The following is a 17501-nucleotide window of genomic DNA, read 5'->3' on the forward strand; positions in this document are numbered from 1 at the left end:
AGAAATCAAATTGGAAGTTTTTAAGTGTGGAAATTCATGCTTTCATGTGTAAATACTCCCATAGGGTCCCATATCAACAAATCCTAGTTTATGCTTTGCTGGCCTAGAGCAAATTAGAGGTACAGAAAGAACTTTTTTGGGGGAGTTAATACATATTTGAAGAAGGTATGTTCAGCATGCTTTTTCATTTCACAGTTCTTTCGATCTGCCTGGAAGTTGTCCAACCAATCTTTATCAGCCGTGTTTGGAAAGCAAAGCTGATACGAGACTGTACCTTCATTATTTTTCAGGTCCAAACTATGACTCTTATTTTTTTTTTCATTTACGTAGTTTTGTAAACACAGAGAATGCCTTACAAATGCCAGCCTTAAATAGTTTGTTGTCTAGGGGCGTATTTCTATGAGCATTTGAGTAAAAGATTAATAATGCGTGACAGGGCTCAGCAAGGTCTGTGCCTACTAAAAAGTTTTATTGTTTCTTTCAATGCAGAAAACAATTAGCTGTGGACCTTGATTTCTAGACATATTGTTGAGAAAAGTATTATTTTAAGTAGGGATTAGATAGGCATATAAATAATAAACACTTGAATTGTTACATGGTAGATGTACTTTTTTTAATGCAGATATGAATCTTTATCCTTCAGGGCATAGCGAACCACTAACTGCTTGCAGTTGGGAAGAAACTCCATGTGTGGGCATATTATTATGTAATTAACCTATTTATGAGGCTGCTTGTACCTTACTCTGAAGTGTCTTAAACTGTCCGTATGTCTAAGGCAGGGTATTGGACCGGGTAAACTCCCTTAATCGATTCAGTTTACATTCATAGCAGGTGGTGTCAGTGTAAGTCCCTAGGAGGCAATCTTGCTAGTGTATGGTGCTGAGCTCGAGGAAAAGGGCATGAAATCCTATAATATTTTAAAATACAATACTTTAAAATGTTCTCATAACATCATGGGTTTTTTTGGAGCAGTTCGACAAGGTGAGGCATTTATGAAGGTTGTCATGATACACCTCTCTGATATTCAGTACCATGCTTGGGCCCTATATTTAACTTTGTCACTTTTCTTCAATGCATTTTAGTTTTGAGGGTGTGAACACTAAATTAACTATTTGTATTAGTGTTCAAGTTCTGTGTTTAATGGATGATTTCTCTTATGAAGTGCCATTTATGCGAGTTTGAAACTCACTTTCTGTGTAGAAGTAGCTGTTAATTCTTCCAGCTATTAGAAAATGACTGAGCCTGAAAAGATCGATGAAATGACAAAGCATAGCACTTAGTGATCAGCTAATTACTCAGACTAGCCAGCTCTCAAAATGTAGGTTTTTCTTCATTTGGTTGCAGCCAGGGTGTTTTTTTTTCCTAATTCTAAGTCTTCAAGTCTGTATTTGTCTTGGAATGGGAGGAGGTTTAGAAAAAGGAGCTGAGTCTAGGTTCCTCGATTATTTTTGACCTTGTGTTTGCTACTGCTTGCCCATACCAGTGCGTGCTTCTTTGAATACTGAATTCTAGATTTATTTTGCTTTTGGAAGTAAAAAGTATTGTAACACACATTCCAGGATGAACTGTTGGTGGTTTGTCTGCGAAAAAAACCCCTTCATCTTCAACTTGATCTGCTTTTCTAATGTAGTGTTGTTTCACGTGGAAAGGATGGAGAATGTTCATGGTAGCTTGAAGTAATAGTATGTTGTAGATAAGGTTCGGAATACTGCAGTGTGACCCCCCTGAACTGACTCGTAGAAATGTGTGATAGGATACATTCTTAGATCAAACAAGCTTGAGCTGTGGATTGCATCTACAAAGATATATTTCGGTTTGAGTGATTTTTATTTTGTGTTCAGCAGAAGATGCTCACATACTTCTCCAGGACTCTCAAATGCAGCTCAGTGTGGTGGGAATCTGACTGTTCTCTATGTTTTCCTGTTGTTCTGTTTGCAAAACAACCTGCAAAAATCCCAGACCCCCAAAACATCCAACACTGGTGTGGTGGATGTGTCACAAGAGGCCCTTTTGTTCTTGGAGCACACAGTGCTAAAACAAACTATGCTTTGTCTTTTCTATTTGAAAGCTTGCTGACTATAGGTTTAGCTTGGGGAATACCAACTGTGATCCTGTTGATCATTCTGTGGTCTAGAAGCAGTAAACCTGTGCGTTTTGGGATAACTTTTTTCTTTAGAGGGTATATCAAGCTGGTGGTTTGTTTGTTTTGGAGGTTTGGGGGAATCTTTTGGTTTGTTTTAGTTGTTTTTTTTTTTTCTTCTCCTTATAGAGTTAGGTAAAAGATTACACACTATGTTTCAGTAATTCTCACATCAGTGAGAAAAATCTGATTGTGGAATAAAAACCTAAACTAATCTTAAAGCTAAAGTCTGGGTGTCATCACCCTGAATAGAGTGTTAATCAAGCTAGTAAGTAGACCTGAAATATGTTCCGGCTCTCAAGAGTGTGAAATGCATCCACTAAACTTGTATAGCCAGCTGAGAAAGCATAAAATGATTTCTCTAAGTACTTTAAAATAATTAATTTCATGTCTCTTTAGAGAAGTGACTGCTCTGACTCCGCTAACATGGAATCCCACTCAAACTTTTGGGTTCCCCAAATGGCCAGATAAGACCAATGCTTTATCAAAGAAGAAATGTTAGGTGAATTGTATATGCCCTGAAATGAGTTTAGAAGCATTTCAGAGTGTATAGAATAGCAGTCAAGAAGCATTAACAGACAAACAGACCTGATGTACCACTTTGGGGAAAAAAATCAGTAACTGCACTAGCTTGAGTTAAGCTGTTTGATTTTTTTGGTATTTGAGTCAGAAGTCAGCTCTGCCTGTTAAAAAGAAATATGCAGAAAGGCTTGGGAATGCTGTTGAACATGCTGCTTGACCTCAGACAGCTGTGTTTCACCAGCTCACATCTTACTACTCATTCACTACAACTCTAGTTATTACCTTATCTGGAGTATAGTGCCAGATGTAGCTGATTCTGGCAAGAGCTTCTTCCAGTCCTTCCTTTTGTACTCTGAAGTCCTGTATGGACTTAGAGAGACAACTTTGAACTGTCTTACTCAAGGATGCAGGCGTGCCAAATGCCACTATTGGTATTGGCCTGTTTTTGTAGTGTACTGGCATGTACTAGGCAGTCAGTTCTTTGATCTCAGGAGTAAACAAATACATTACAAAGTTTTGTCTGACACTGACATCTGTACATATACATAGATTTAAATGCTACTGAATTTTTACTTGGAACTAGAAATAATCAGGCATTATTCTGCTAACAGTTTTCATGGCCATGAATCAAAATTACTCTTCCACAACATTGTTTTGCATAGTAGAACAAAATAATACCAAACATTCAAGGCGTGGGTGAATTTGCTGAATAGATGTTTTGGAAAGACCAGGATCTTGTCTGTGTTTTTATTCCACAACATTTGCTTTTCCTTTATTTTTAATCTTTTTCTTCTGAAGTGTTCTTGTTGGGTGATATGAGCAAAATGAGCATTGGTGTGTCTCTGAGAGGAGTGTTCCCAAGAATGAAGTTGAAGGTGACTTGCTCTTTCTTTTTCTTGTCCTTCACGGCTTTCTATTTTATGTTGTCTGGAAGGGGATTTCTGTTGAAAGTCTGAATCAAGAGCCTCTTTTTTTTTTTTTTTTTTTTTCTTTTTCTCTGCTTTCAATGGAAAGCATAGTGGGTGGAGTACAAGTTTTGGGTCTAGAAAGAGTTAAGAATAGTGTATATTCTTAGGAAGTCAAGAAGCCAGTGTGGAGTTGTGTGTAAGTAGGATTTTCAAAGCTTCCTCTTAATGTTGCCCTTCTTTAGAAAAAAATGTAGGTGAATGATGAATTGGTATCTACAGCCAAAATGTGAACAGAGGCTCAAGAGGACTGCAGAGCTCTGTATTGCTATTTTGATCCTTTTTGTCTGGTTAATTTTTAGCAGTCAGAATATTTTGATTCTATGCATATAATAGTGCCTAGGGCAGTGATAGAGGGTAAAATGATCATAAAGGCTTTTAAACATATCCATTCTTATGTCTTAGAGGTTGAGTTATGCTTACACTTAGAACACTATGACAGTTTGTGGTATACTTTGTTTAAATAAGACAATTCCTACAGCATATTACAGTCGTCATGTCTGTGGTGTCACCCCCCCCCCCTTTTTTTTTTAATAGGTTTAGAAATTTTAAATATAACCAGGAATCCTCCTGATGGGGGAATTTGGGGACTGTTTGTATGGTATGCCCATGTGATGTGAAACAGATGGCTTCTGTATGTCTTACTAAATTACAGCAAAGTTGTTTAGTATCACTCTTGTCTAATATTCCTGGGAAAGAATTATGGAAGATGGTGAGCACCCTCACTTCACATGAGTAGGTATTGTCATGTGTCGAAGTGCCTTGCGGTTGATTCCTTTTAAACAGACAAAAATCCCTCCCAAAAAACTGTATTTAGATAAATGGATGTACAACTTCCTTGGGTTGTTGTTTCTGGCTGATATCACACTTTATTAATAATCCTTTGGAGTACATTATTTATATGTATCCATATCTCAATTTATCTCTGAACTGGAGGGTAGCATAAAAGCTGAGAACTTTTTCTCAAGTTCATGATGTGAACTTGAGGGGGGGAAAAAACCAATCCGGAACAACAGCAACAAAAAATCCAGAAATACATTTCAGTTGTAGTTGAAATAAAGACTAGATACATTTGGCCTTGTAAGTGTTCTTACTTAAATTGGTCAGCTGGTAAAGAGTGTGCAACATAGTTGGAGTAGTTACCTTTTTCTAGTCTGTACTCTGGGAAAATTGGTCAGGCAGTCTTGTTCTGAGCGTGTTGCCTCCTGTATAACTTTATAACAGAAGTGAGCTGATAGAATGTTGTAGTGGGTTTGTCTTTTTTAAGCAGTTTATAAAGCTTTATTGTGTTTCCGGAAGTTTTAAATACATAGCCTAGTATAGCTTAGTATTATTAAAAAAAACCAAACCCACAGGAACTTTTATCATGATTGGTTGTGTTGTGTTTTTTAAATTTATTTTTAAAAATTTTTTAGAAGCGTGAGCCTAGCCTCTCTATCCTGTATCTTATGGACTGGGTCCTTCAGATTATGAATGAGCTTTGGTAGCATCAGATAGTTTCATCAGAGCCACTGTAGCTGAAAGGTTCAACTTATTGAGAGTTTGAATTATTATTGCAGGTTAATTGAAGGAGCCAGACTGTTGGTGAAGGCTCCCAAGAAGGGGGTGGGAGGTAACATAATATGGGCAACAAGAAAGGTGTATCCACTTATGTTGTAATGAAGTTTTCTCACTGGATTATTGTGAGAGAGAAAAAATCTGGGGTTGTTCTGTGGCCTGGTATGTTTTGCTTGGTCTGTTTCTACCTTTTAAAATTTTAAATTTGAGAAACTTCTTATCCTTCTCTAGCCTTGCAGTAAATCCAGGCATCTCAGATAGTCTAAAGTGGAGGCAGGTATGCTAATTAAAGCATTTTGCGCTGCAGGGGGAAGGAATATTTCCTTTGTATAAATGGGTAGCTAAGAATTTTTTTGCAAATTACATTAATAAACAGGAATGCCAAAAATCAAGGATGATGAAGGAAGTTCAAACAGTGAGTCAAGTCTGGCTCCTGTTGGGTTCACCTTGTGTTCACACGTGCTTGTAAATGGCAATGGTATTGTTGCTGAGTATTCATATTCTTTAAATGTTCTCATATATTGCATTATTGACAGGTAGAATAAAAGTATTTTGTGATTCAGCTTGCCTGCTTCGTTTCCTAACAAGTGAATTGTACGTGAAAATGTGAAGCTCTGTCGTTTGCATCTGTGAAAACCTCTAAGCCTGTTAATCCATGTAATTTTTTTAAAAGCTCATCACAAAGTAGGGAAAAAAGGCTTTTAGAAGCCTTTTGGAAGCGGACGTGTGTTTTCCTTGGAGAAGATCTAAAAAGTGCTGGAACAGCGACCTCCGGACTTTGCATCGCTCTGCTCTCGAGCGTTGGCTGTATCAGATCCCCTAGCTAAGGCCCCACTTCCCTGCACACTAGCTTGGTATGCAGAAGCTGCAGAGTCTGTTCAGTGTGCTTTATTTACGGAAACAGCAGGGTTGAGATTGATTGCGTTGTAAGACAGTGTGTGGATGAGGGAGGGTCACAGCACATGCTCAGTCCTGTCAGTCCGAGGGCGAAGTTTCTGCGTTCTGCGTGCAGGCTTAGGTCATAGCACAAGCTCAGTGAAAGCTCTCTGAGGTCTCTCAGACTGCATGTGCCTCCATTTTGAGTTGGTAGAGTGGAAAAGGCAGAGTTTTAGCTGTTAAGTAGAGGGTTCAGGAATACATCTAAACCCACAAGAGCCTGTCATAGTCATGGATGATCCATTCAGCCCCTGCAGGTAGGCTACATCACTCTGGCCTCCCCTAAACAATGATGATTTTTGCTGTTATTTGTGACTTCTGAAATGTTTATGAAATCATTTCATTACTATTGCATGTTCCTCAGAACCTTGTAATCACATCAGCTTTGCCGTGCAGCTGTTCGTATGGTGCATGAGGGCACTGAGCAGGGAATCTGCTGGCTAAGGGGTGCATGTAGGAGCTGTGTGGGCTTTTTTTTTTTCCCCTCTTTTTTTTTTCTTCCCCCCCCCCCCCACCTCGTGGTGCAGTTTTAATTTCGGTTGTGCTGTCTGCGTGCCAGCCTTATGGCAGGTCTGTAGGGAGCTGCAGAGGCGCTCTGCAGGCTGCAGCGTTACCGAAGTGGCTATTAGGAAATGTTTGGGCCTGCAACAGACTGTTTAGATAATGTTACGGGGAGGGTTGTAGATCAGCAGCCATTGGTTGCGCTGAGGATGGGTGGTTCTCCTTGTGATTGAGGGGCAGTGATCCTGCTGATACTTCCTCAAGTCTTAAAGGAGGGGGGGGGGGAGAAGTAGCCAGCATGGTTCTGCTTGCTTGTCAGTCACATGCAAATAGCACTTAATGCATCTGAAACGCGGCAATATTGTCTTATGCATGGAGAAGGTTCTCATGTGACAGCTGTGTAAGCAATACCCACGTTGGGCTAACAAAATGCTTGAATTTAGACTGATCGGAATAAAATAGAGGACTTGGGCTCTACAGTTTTGTGTAATGAAAGTAGAGTTGCAACTGGCTTGTGGGGCAGCCATCGGTGACTTGGCACTGCTAAATATAAATGGCTTTCAGAGGACTTGGATGTGTTGAATGGGAGCAAACTTGATTCTGCGGCGTGTTCTCGTTCCCAGTAGCGTCTGAACTTGTGCAAAACTGGGTGCTGTTCCGCTGCGGCCCTCTGCCTAGCCCATTGGCGTGCGGAACTGATCTCGGCACCATGGGGTCTATCGCTGAGGGGAAATACGTCAATCGGGGTAACTTGTTCGCGAGTTGCTGGAGTGTATTGAGTTTGAAGGTGACAGGATGGTTTGTGCTGCTCGTAGTGACATCTGTGGAACTTCGTAGCAGAAGGTTTACTTCTAGCCTTGCACACGTAGTCGTTTACCCGTGCAGTGTGCATTACTGGGGCTACCTTCCTTCTCTTGTCAGAAGCTGAGGAATGAATGATGAATAAGACTGCATAATTTTGCCCATGTCAGTGCCGTGTCTGTATCTGTATGCTATCTGAAGTGTCATTCCCTTTTCCATTTCCTTCTACACCTCTACAGCATGAAAAGCAAGAACACCTATTTAGTGTGGGTCACTGGTCATTTTTGCCATTGGCTGAAGCAAAGTCACGCTAATGTTTATAGAGCGCAATTCCCTTGAATTTCAGCCTGACTGAATCACCTCATGGTTGGTGTCTCTGTAGGCCTAGGCTTTAGAAACATCCTTATTCCTAATGAAGTAGCTACTTGCGTATGTACAGGAATATGACACTGCTCTTCAGGAATACAGGGATGTGACACCTTGTGTCCCTAACGTTTGTTTTAAATGTTGACTTGTAAGCAGAAGAGAATGGATTAAGGGATGGGGAGGGTACAAAGCAGTCTGCTTTGTGCTGATTTTCAGTGATAATTAAAAAGATTTGAAAAAAATGCCACTTCTAAAGTTAAAATGAAAACTTGATCATGCTTATTTTTGAAAACTATAAGGTTAACTTAGAATAGCACAGGTGGAAAAAAAATGAAAACACTTCTAGGTTGTAACAAAACAAAATCCGATTGTCAAACAAAAGTATTACATTAGGCAAAACAAATACTGCTGGGATAATAGGCCAAATAAGGCATTCTTCGCTTAATCACTTGCACGTGAGAACTTGTGGATATGATGTTGGTTGTACTGGCTCCCAGAACTCCCCTTTGAAGGATACCTCTGGTGTCCATGCTATGCTTGTGTAGGATGAGATGGTTCCTGCTCCTAGCAAATGTATACATATTTTTATTCCCTGTGGCGGTACTCCTCTCACAGCAAACCTTCAGTGATTTTTGAGGTCTCAATTTTTCCTTTCCACATGCTTTGGCACAAATGTCTTTCACATGTATTGTCAGTTCTGGGGTTGGTCAGCCAGTTTATAACGAAAGCGGTTCCTCAGGTTTGTGCATAGGTGTACAAGACTGTTACGCTTTGGTTTAAAAAAAGCAACAACACAAATAGAAAACCAACCTCCCCGTCCCCCCCCCCCCTCCAACCCCCCAACCATCCAACAAACAAAACAAAAAAAACCCCCCAAACCCAACCAAACAAAAAACCCACCTTGCCTCCCCAAAAACCCTTGGTAGGAGAAGTAAGGCCGTCTGGTGTAAGTTATCTGTGGTACTGGCGAGATATTTAGTGCACTGAAAAGACCCTTTCTCCTTGATTGGACTGTGGAGTGTGCTTATGCATTTACTACTAATGGTGAAGTTTTAAGCTGGCTGGATGCCCAGAGGATTCTCTCCAGTTCAGAGACTGTTGATAGGTGGTCTGGTGAGTTAGTTTCACTCCAAACAACTGTTTGAAGTTACAAGTCTGTTAGGGGAAGCGCTTGTATTTTGTCCTTCAGATGAAGAAATAGTGGCCAAGTACTTGATAGTCTTGCTTCCCTTTGTTCGGGTTTCATTTTAGCTTTTTTCAAGACTTAAATCGGTAAGATTACCTCTTACAGCTTCCTTCCAGTTCTTTAGGCTCTAATTTGTTTTAATTAGAGCTTTGTATTTCCAGGTGTATGGCAGAACTAGGTATATCTTCAAGGTTGTTTTATGCTTTGCATTCTTTATGCTTATCACCTTTAACATGTGCTGTTGCTTCTCCATGTATCTGCTGTTCAAGGAAGCTGGAGATTTGTGTTGTCAAGAAGCTAAGAGACTTGAGTGGTAGATCATTATATCTAACCTTGATGAAGCTTTTTTGAAAAAAATAACCGCTAGGTTGTTGCCTGGTTCCACTGTCCCACATATAAACTGTGACTGTGCTGAAGAAATTATGCTGATGTACTATATAGTCTGTTTTTTAATAGTGAATATTTGCTCTGGGTAGTGCAAAGCTACTGCCTGGCCAATTCAGAATACAGGATAAACACTTAAAGCAACATAATTCCATGCTGAGTTCATTTACATATTTACTTATCAGTGTAAATGTTGCTTGTAAATAAGTAGCATTCTGGTTCTATTAAAATCTTGTGTAGACCAAATAAATAAAAGGTTTCCACTAATTAATATTTTCTTTTAGTTTGTGATCAAAATACTGGCATCTTCCAATATTTGTTCACCTTCAAATAAGGAAGACAAGTATTAGAGAGGTGATCAATGAAACCTACAAGCAAAATATTACCCACACAGGTAGTTCCTATGTGGAGAGAATGCTTGTTTCCTTTGCAATAACTTGTGCCTCAGAACAGCTGTATTATGATCACTTCCATCCTGGCTTTTCAGTAGGGGACAATACTTCTGAGGACTGTATAGTCTTTTTTCTCATATAGAAACCTGATGAAAAATAACGTTATCTTGAAAAAGCTTTCCCTGTCTGACTCAAACCTTTGCAACTACTTCCTTCTCCAAACAGTAGCATGGGTGCAGAACAGTGAGTCCGCCGCTTCCTTCAAGTTCTGACTCTGCAGTCAGTCAGCAGGTTTGAGCTTGTACTGAAGATACAAATGTTAGCACATGTTTATTCATTCCTGCTTTAGATTGAGCAATCACTGAAAACGTTCCTGTATAAGTTCATTTGCCTGAAAACAGGTTTGATTTTTTTCACTCAGAACTCAGAATTGCTTGTGCTTTTTTTATTATAATGCACTGTTACAACAGGTTTTAAACAAAACTTAAACTTACTAGAGGCTGACCGTTAGCAAGAATATTTTTCTGAGCATTAAGTTACTACTTCTAAAAAAGGGATTTAAAAATCTTGGTTAAAACAAAGTTTAAGGCACAAGTGCAAGCTGGACATGTGAAATGGGGTAACTTGAAGTAAAATTTTGAATGTAGAAAATAATTGTTGGAAAAAGCTAGCAAGCCACTGTTTAATCTGTAAAGTGATACAAGTCCCCATATAATGAAAACAAAACAATGTAACTCGTTGTCTTTAAGCAAGAATTGCTGTTTGGTTGGGGGGCGGGGGGAGGAGCCAATTCTATTCTTCTTAGGCACCTAACTCACAGGTTTGTGGTGGTTGTGGGCTTTTTTAGGTTAAAGGTTGAATGGCCTGAACCCGATTGTCCCTTTTGTATTTTGAACTGTGTAATGTAGGAACATAACATGCATAAGAATGGTTGTCTTGGGTCAAACTGAGGATTCATTTGGCTCAGTATCTTGTCTGCTAACAGTGACCATAAGCAGATGTTTGGAGAAAGTGGGAATAGAGTCATAATGTATGACAGAGGCTTATTGTGTTTGTGGGCAGTCTATTTTGCATCACTGTGCTGAGATCTTGACTACTTTAATGCTGCAGAGGAGCAAATGTATGTTAAGCTGTTTTTTTATAGTTAAGTCTTTGCAGACAGAGCCTGCGTAGCATCGGATGAGGGAGGAACACGGCAAGGGAAGTTCTGAATTTTGTTTTATAGATGCACAGAAAAAATGAAACAGTGTCCTACCAAATGGATCTCTTGAATGTAATGCCAGTCCCTTTGAGGCCCTGATAAACTAATTTTTTAACCAGCTGAAGTTGGAGTGAAGCAATTTTGTTCTCTCCCATTTTGTCCCTCTAGAGATGGAACAAAATGATCCTTGCCAGATGTTTTTAGAACTGCCTCTGAAGAGCTGCTTTTTTTTTTTTTTTTTTTAGTCTTGGGTATTGGACCATTTGCATGAAAGGATTTTTTTAAAAACCTTTTCTTGAGACTTTCTCATTACTAGCTACTTCAGTTTTATATTAATTTTGCAGAAATCACAAGTATCTAGGAATTGCCTTACTGTATCAAGCTTTCAATTTATGTAACTGATTATCTTGCCAATAATAGTGACTGTTTGGCTACATCAATGTGCAAGTGTATGATTGCAATTTATAATCTATTCTGCCTATAATGCATATATCTCATCTGGTTTTGGTTTTATTTAGTAAGCCATTCATTTTCTTACCAGGCTCCATAAATAAACCCAAATCTCAGAAGATTCATTGTTTAGTGCTATAGCTTGTTATTGCTTATTAAAAACAAAAAACCAAACCCCAGCATATCCTAGCTTTAAGCTGTGTCTTTCCTCTCTTAATCTTTTGTCATATAACAATAATGACCTCTTCCAACTGTTTTTGCACACTTGCTTAGCTAACAATCTGTCCTTACCCTGTGATGGCTGAACGCATAGTAATCACTGTTCTGGTACCCCTTCTGGTCTCAACTTCAGAGAGCTCTGTCCCCTCCTACAGGCGGTATTCCGGGATGGTGAGAGTTACCTAGACTGATTGTGCTTCTAGTTTAATTGTTGAAACTTCTTTTGCACCGTGAAGTTTGCATTAGTGATATGCATATGTTGCAGTAGGCAGTGGTTTTTAGCAGGTTGGTTTTGAAAACCCTTTTTGGAGAGCTCTGAAGAGAATCGGAAAGAGCGTTTGAGAGGTAGTCTGTGGCTGAGTGATTTGGCTGGTTTAAAAACCTTTTTCTGTTGAAGCATCCCTCTAGTTCAGTTACGGATCACCTCAGTGCACAGAATCAGGAATGATTATGCCAAGAGTGGTTAAATGGGTAGCACAGAACGCTCTCCTATATGTGACGTTTGGGTTGTGGTGCTTTGGTTTTGTTTGGTTTTTTTTTAAAAAACTTAATGGTAGTGTTACCTTAATTTTCATGTTTTCTGAGCTGTTTCTGGTTAGTAGCAGGTGTTTCAGAAAGCCAGTGGAAGTGCAGTATGTGGTGGAGAGCATGGAGTGTGTGGTGACCACAGCAGAAAGAAATTAAACCATGTCTGTTGCTGGCTGAAATGAACTGATGAAGAAGGTAGTTGGTTCGATGTGGTACTGCAGTAGTACCACCTCCCTCACCCCTGTCTCAGGCATGTAAGTCAGTATCAAAAATGTGCAATTACTGCATAGCATGTTTCTTGCTGAACTTTGATAGTGAAAAGGAGAACATGAAAGAAGCAGCATCACAATTTCAAAGATTCCACCTCGTATCACACGATCCCTGGCCTTGAAGGTCCACCTTAAGTATACAGCCTGTGTAGTTTCTTTCAGAAGCCTGGCTTCCTAGCAAAGATCTTCACTAAATGTGCTGGGTAAAGAACTGACTTGGATTCCTGTCAAGGATAGGACAAAGATAGGACAGTGCGGAGAAGTGCTATGCAGAAATCTGCAAATGCCTTTTGCCATTGCCTCCAAACTCTGGAGTTTCTAGCCTTGAATCCTGCCAAACACTGCGAGTTTCTAGCCTTGAATCCTGTGTGGCTCTGGCAATACCCTAATAGCAGTTGGTGTTGCAAGTCCTGAACCCGAGTTACCCTCAAAGCTGATCTGGTGTACTTCATTGCAGCTCAGACTCTGTCTTGTGGCAGTTTTTGTTGCCGTGCTTCAGTCCTTAATTGCATTGCAATGCTGCGTTATTTTCACGGACAAAGGCTGGCAGTTGTGCCAGGTTTCGCGTAAATGGTATGAGTCTGGCGTACAGTATAGACAAGAAGGTAGAAGATAAGCAGAGGGTTAAACTTGTTTCTGGGTCGGAAATCGTGCAGGAACTGTTGTTGCCAGCCTTCCTTCCTCTCTTTCCTTCTTTCTAAAGCTGATAAATTAAAGCTCTGCACCGCTCTGTGCTGTCTCCTATTCCTTTCTCATCCTCACCTCTGAACTGTTTTCCCTCAGTGGTGCTGCTTTTGGCCTTGAACCTCCAACCTCCCCTGTTGCTTTAGAATTGAAAGGACAAAGCTTTATTGAACTGAACATCCTCTCTCTTCTCTCTGAACTGTTTGGAACAAGCCGCTCTCGGATTAGAGCGTGCTTGTTTTGCCCTGCTCTGCTACAGAAGCTTCTTGCCTTTTTGATATTCAGTCGCAGGCTTCCATCTCCTTTCTGACCAGCCCCTGTTTACTTTGCAGAATACAACGTTGTCATGGCAACAGGTTACTTTTCAAAGGGAACATCTTGTCATTATATTTAATCCACTGCAGCTGAAGAGGACTGAAATATTAAGTTGTTGTTGCTATGGATACTGCTTTGTTACATCAGTTTCTTTTGTGTCAGATTTCATATACAGTGTTGGGTCCCCTTTTTTTCTTTCCCATAGAATAAACACAGAGTGCCATTCCATTATTATTGTAATTGCTCTCCACCAATATAATTTAGCTTAAAAACCTACAGTGCATTTTAGTTTCCGTAGCAAGAATTTTCTTTCCATTTGCAAACCTATTCCTGGGGACGGGGAAACAGTAAAAATTATTTAACAGATTGTGTGCCCTTGCAGAGCGATCAGCTTTGTGCCCTTTAAAAAAAAAAAAAAGTGTGATGTGGTGCAGTCTGAAAGAGCTTCCTGCACAGCGGCTTAATTCGGTCCAGTCCTTACCTTTAGGGTATGTATATAATCAGGAAATGGTAAATGAGTGCTGAAAAGGCACACAGAAATATTTCTCTCGACACTTCATTTTCACGTGAGGAATCGTGGTTGGATGGCCCCATTGAGTTCCCCCAGCTAACTCCACATGAATAGGTAGGAGCAGAAGTCCCATCCAAAACTTTGGGTTTATCTTTGCAAACTTAGAGGATGCCCCAGCATCCTATTATAACGAGCCTTGATTCTTAAATGCTTTATTTATCCTATTCAGTGTGATGCAACTGAAGAAATGGGGAGTTGGGGGATATTTGGAGTGCTGTTTTTTCCTATCTAAACAGGAAATAGCTCGATTTTCTGTTTAAGTACAAAACCTACTTGTGCGGCCTTTGGCTGGCGTGAAGTGTTGTAGCTGGCAGAAACCGCACAGACATGTTTTAAGTTTGACTTGCACTGACTAGTAGAGATGTGCATGGCTTTAAAATGAATTCTGGGAATAAAGAAAGAGCATAAGCATTTTCTGTTGTCAGTTTCCCCTTCATTCCTCACAGGGAAAAATTCTGACACCTTATAGCTGAAAAAATGTATCCTAGTGTTTAATTTATAACTTTGTTGTAAATATAAAATTTATTTTCTAGTTCAGTCATTTCTTTGCATAACCCAAAAACAAGAGAACAATGTCAGATCATGTCTTGCAAAAATACTCATTGGAGAAGAACGTTTTGATATGTTCTCGTTCTTTTCAGGGGGCTTTTGGCACATATTTTAGAGTGGATCTGCTTACAAGGAAGGCAGCATTGCGTAGACGTTGTGACATAAGATTGAGTATTACAAGACTTGTGTTTATGGCTGACTGACAGGTTCTCCTGTCGTGTTGTCTTGGCTAAGGTCTGTTCAGATCCACTGCTGTAGTTTACCCTCTTGTGCACCAGTGAATAACATTTCAGAACGGTCAGTAAGTTGAAGCTTAACTTAATACACATACGCAACATACTTTGAAATTTTGAGGTGAAAATGTTCATAAAGATATGCAAATGATATGTCAAAAAAAACCCCCAAAAACAACCAACCAAAAAACCAACCCTCCAGTAACCTTTTTGACTTCAAATGGTATTTAGTGGTTTGGGCTATCCATTGTTAGTTTTCCTCAGGGGTAGCAGTTTACAGTCGTGATCCTAATTTTTGAAGTTTAAAGGAAACTGTTTCTCAGTCATTGCTTACGATCCCTGTGAACACAGCAGGGTAAATAAGAAATCCTGCAGGGTGGCAGCTTACTTGTAAAATGATGTCATTATTCCTGTAACAGCAAATTGCAAGATTGATTCAAATTTGCTGTTTCCAGATGAAAGATGGTGATGTGTTAGGTTTGTGTGTGTGCATTTCCTTGCTAGTGTGTTGAGGCTCACTTAAACGTCTTGCAGTTATTTAAGTGTTAAATTCCAAAGTTTGTCTTATAACAGCTCTGAATTTTGTTGTCCTTTTAATGTAAAATGCAGAATATAAATAAAAGATGTCTGTTTAAATAAGAACAATTTATAGGAAAAGAAGAATGTTGATCTGAAGGATATTGAATTTCCTTGGATTTGGTTGTGTTCTTTAACACTTTTACAGGAGTCTTGGAGAGTCATTTCAGTTTTCAGACCGTAGCTGCATTCAGTATCCCCAATACCAATGTTCAGGCACAAGTGCCTTTAAAGACTGTAGTGATCTGGGTCTTGACGAGGGTTGGGTATGAGATTATAGCAGAGAGGTCCCATGGATTCAAATGCAGCCCTTGAGAAATTAGTGTTTCCAGTAAATAGTTTTGTTTGTGTGCCGCCTTGTTGCTTGTATTATAATAAAGGAAAAGGGTCAAAGGGCACTCTGCAGCGATAAAGTTTTATTTACTCTGTTAGTCTGTTCAAAATTTAGGAAGAAAAATAAGTTCTGTTGTGTCAGGTGTGTTATTCTGGTTTATATTGGCATACCTTGAACTTTTAATCTTGCCAGAGTAATTCTACTGCAACATGAAAAAATAGTTTTTCTTCTACCATATATTGTGATGTTTTGGTAACTCCAGCGAATGGTGGGAGAAGCGCAGAGCCCTTCAGAGTATAATTGTCACTACATGGAGGACAGTTCATTTGGAACTTAAAGGTTTTTATGTACGTAACTTTTCAAAATAGTGCAAAAAATGAGGGCCAAGTGTGTTATGTAGAAGGGAAGCCCTTTTTGGATGAATTTAATTCAGTTCACTTCTACAAATGTTACAAGGCATGTTTTTATTGCCTTTTAGGTTTTCCATGCTTGTGTGTCATGCTCTCTGATGTGATTTGAGCAAATGAATTCACAGCAGCAATAATAATTTTAACTTCTTAAAACAAGAGCTAGATAATTTTGAATGTGAGATCCAAAGTAACTTGAATGGTTTTCCATGAGCTCTGCCTGGAAGAAGAGGAATTAGTTTTGCCAATTCTGGTAATGCAAGGCTCTGTTCTTCAAAGATTAATGTCCCAAATATTTTTAAGATATGTTCTCTTTCAAAATGAAAACGACCACAAAGACGTTCGTGAGGAATGTGGTATTTCCTGTGTATTAATCCGTAGCATAGTCCTTAGCATGTTTTCTGCATTATTTTAGGTTTGGTGTTGAAATAAGCAGTTGAAGGAACACAGTACTAGTAAAAGTCAGATGCTTGTTGGAAGGTGATTTTTTGCCTAGCAGGCTTTTGAGTTGACTGGCTAAAGCATCGAGCAGGTCAGAGCTGTAGAGAACTGTAGAGGCTTTTAAAGGATTTTGATCAGAAGTCAGTGCTACTTCTGTATTGCGTGAAACATAAACATCAAAAAGTAGTAAGGTGTGTGTCCCGTTATCAGCTGCCCAATGCTTTCTTGCTGCTGTGAGGACAGATCGCACTGATCCTCTTTCTTGACTTCAACTGCTTGACTAAAAGTTCCAGACTTGCCCTGTTGGTTTTTGCCATTTGCAGTGTGGCCTGTGATGCACCCGAGTACATCCTTTTTTATTTTCTTAATAATGTACTCTTTTTGCTTCTTTTCCATTTGCGTTGGAAATGCAATGACAAAAAATACAGAATATGATCCTGAACTTCATTAATTGTAATTCTTTCTTGTTACTGTTTTTTTTTTCTTTATATAATTAGGAGGCTAAACAGCACCCAAGGTGAAATCAGAGTTGGGCCCAGCCATCAGGTAAGGGATTTTGTTTGTATTCTAATATCCAGAGGGCATGCTTTTGCCACTTGATCTGTTCTGAGGACGCTTACTTAAAATTGTATACATTCCAATACAATGATTTTTTTAGATTCATCATGAGTTCTTTAGAATTCCTTAGCTCAGTTAATGAGATTTTTCTATGTCAAATGTTGGTACATTAATGATTTTTACTAGCAGAAGTACTGTTGGGTTAATTCTAGAATAAGATTGAAGGAATATGAATAACCACTGGAAATGAAGGAAGAATCTCAGCTATTATTGGGCACATTGCGGAGTTAAAAATGAACGCATTCTCAGCTGGCTTTCACCAAGCGATGTTTTTAATAGACTATAAAAAAAATGATTTGGTGGTGTTTTCCAGTTATATTGAAAGTAGATCTTTTAATTTTAATTTGCATAGTAAC

The 17501-nt window shown here is 39.3% G+C and overlaps 1 protein-coding gene across 1 annotated transcript in view; it reads left to right on the forward strand.

The window, feature by feature from the left end:
• Positions 1 to 17501, forward strand: part of RERE (arginine-glutamic acid dipeptide (RE) repeats) — a 176495-nt gene that overhangs the window by 59684 nt on the left and 99310 nt on the right. Inside the window, exon 6 of the mRNA XM_010577532.1 lies at positions 17025 to 17073. Coding sequence (XP_010575834.1) covers positions 17025 to 17073 — 49 coding nt within the window. The remainder of the gene's footprint in view (positions 1 to 17024; positions 17074 to 17501) is intronic.

Source organism: Haliaeetus leucocephalus, unplaced genomic scaffold (assembly GCF_000737465.1).
Source record: "Haliaeetus leucocephalus isolate CR32 unplaced genomic scaffold, Haliaeetus_leucocephalus-4.0 Scaffold556, whole genome shotgun sequence".
Lineage (NCBI taxonomy): Eukaryota > Metazoa > Chordata > Aves > Accipitriformes > Accipitridae > Haliaeetus > Haliaeetus leucocephalus.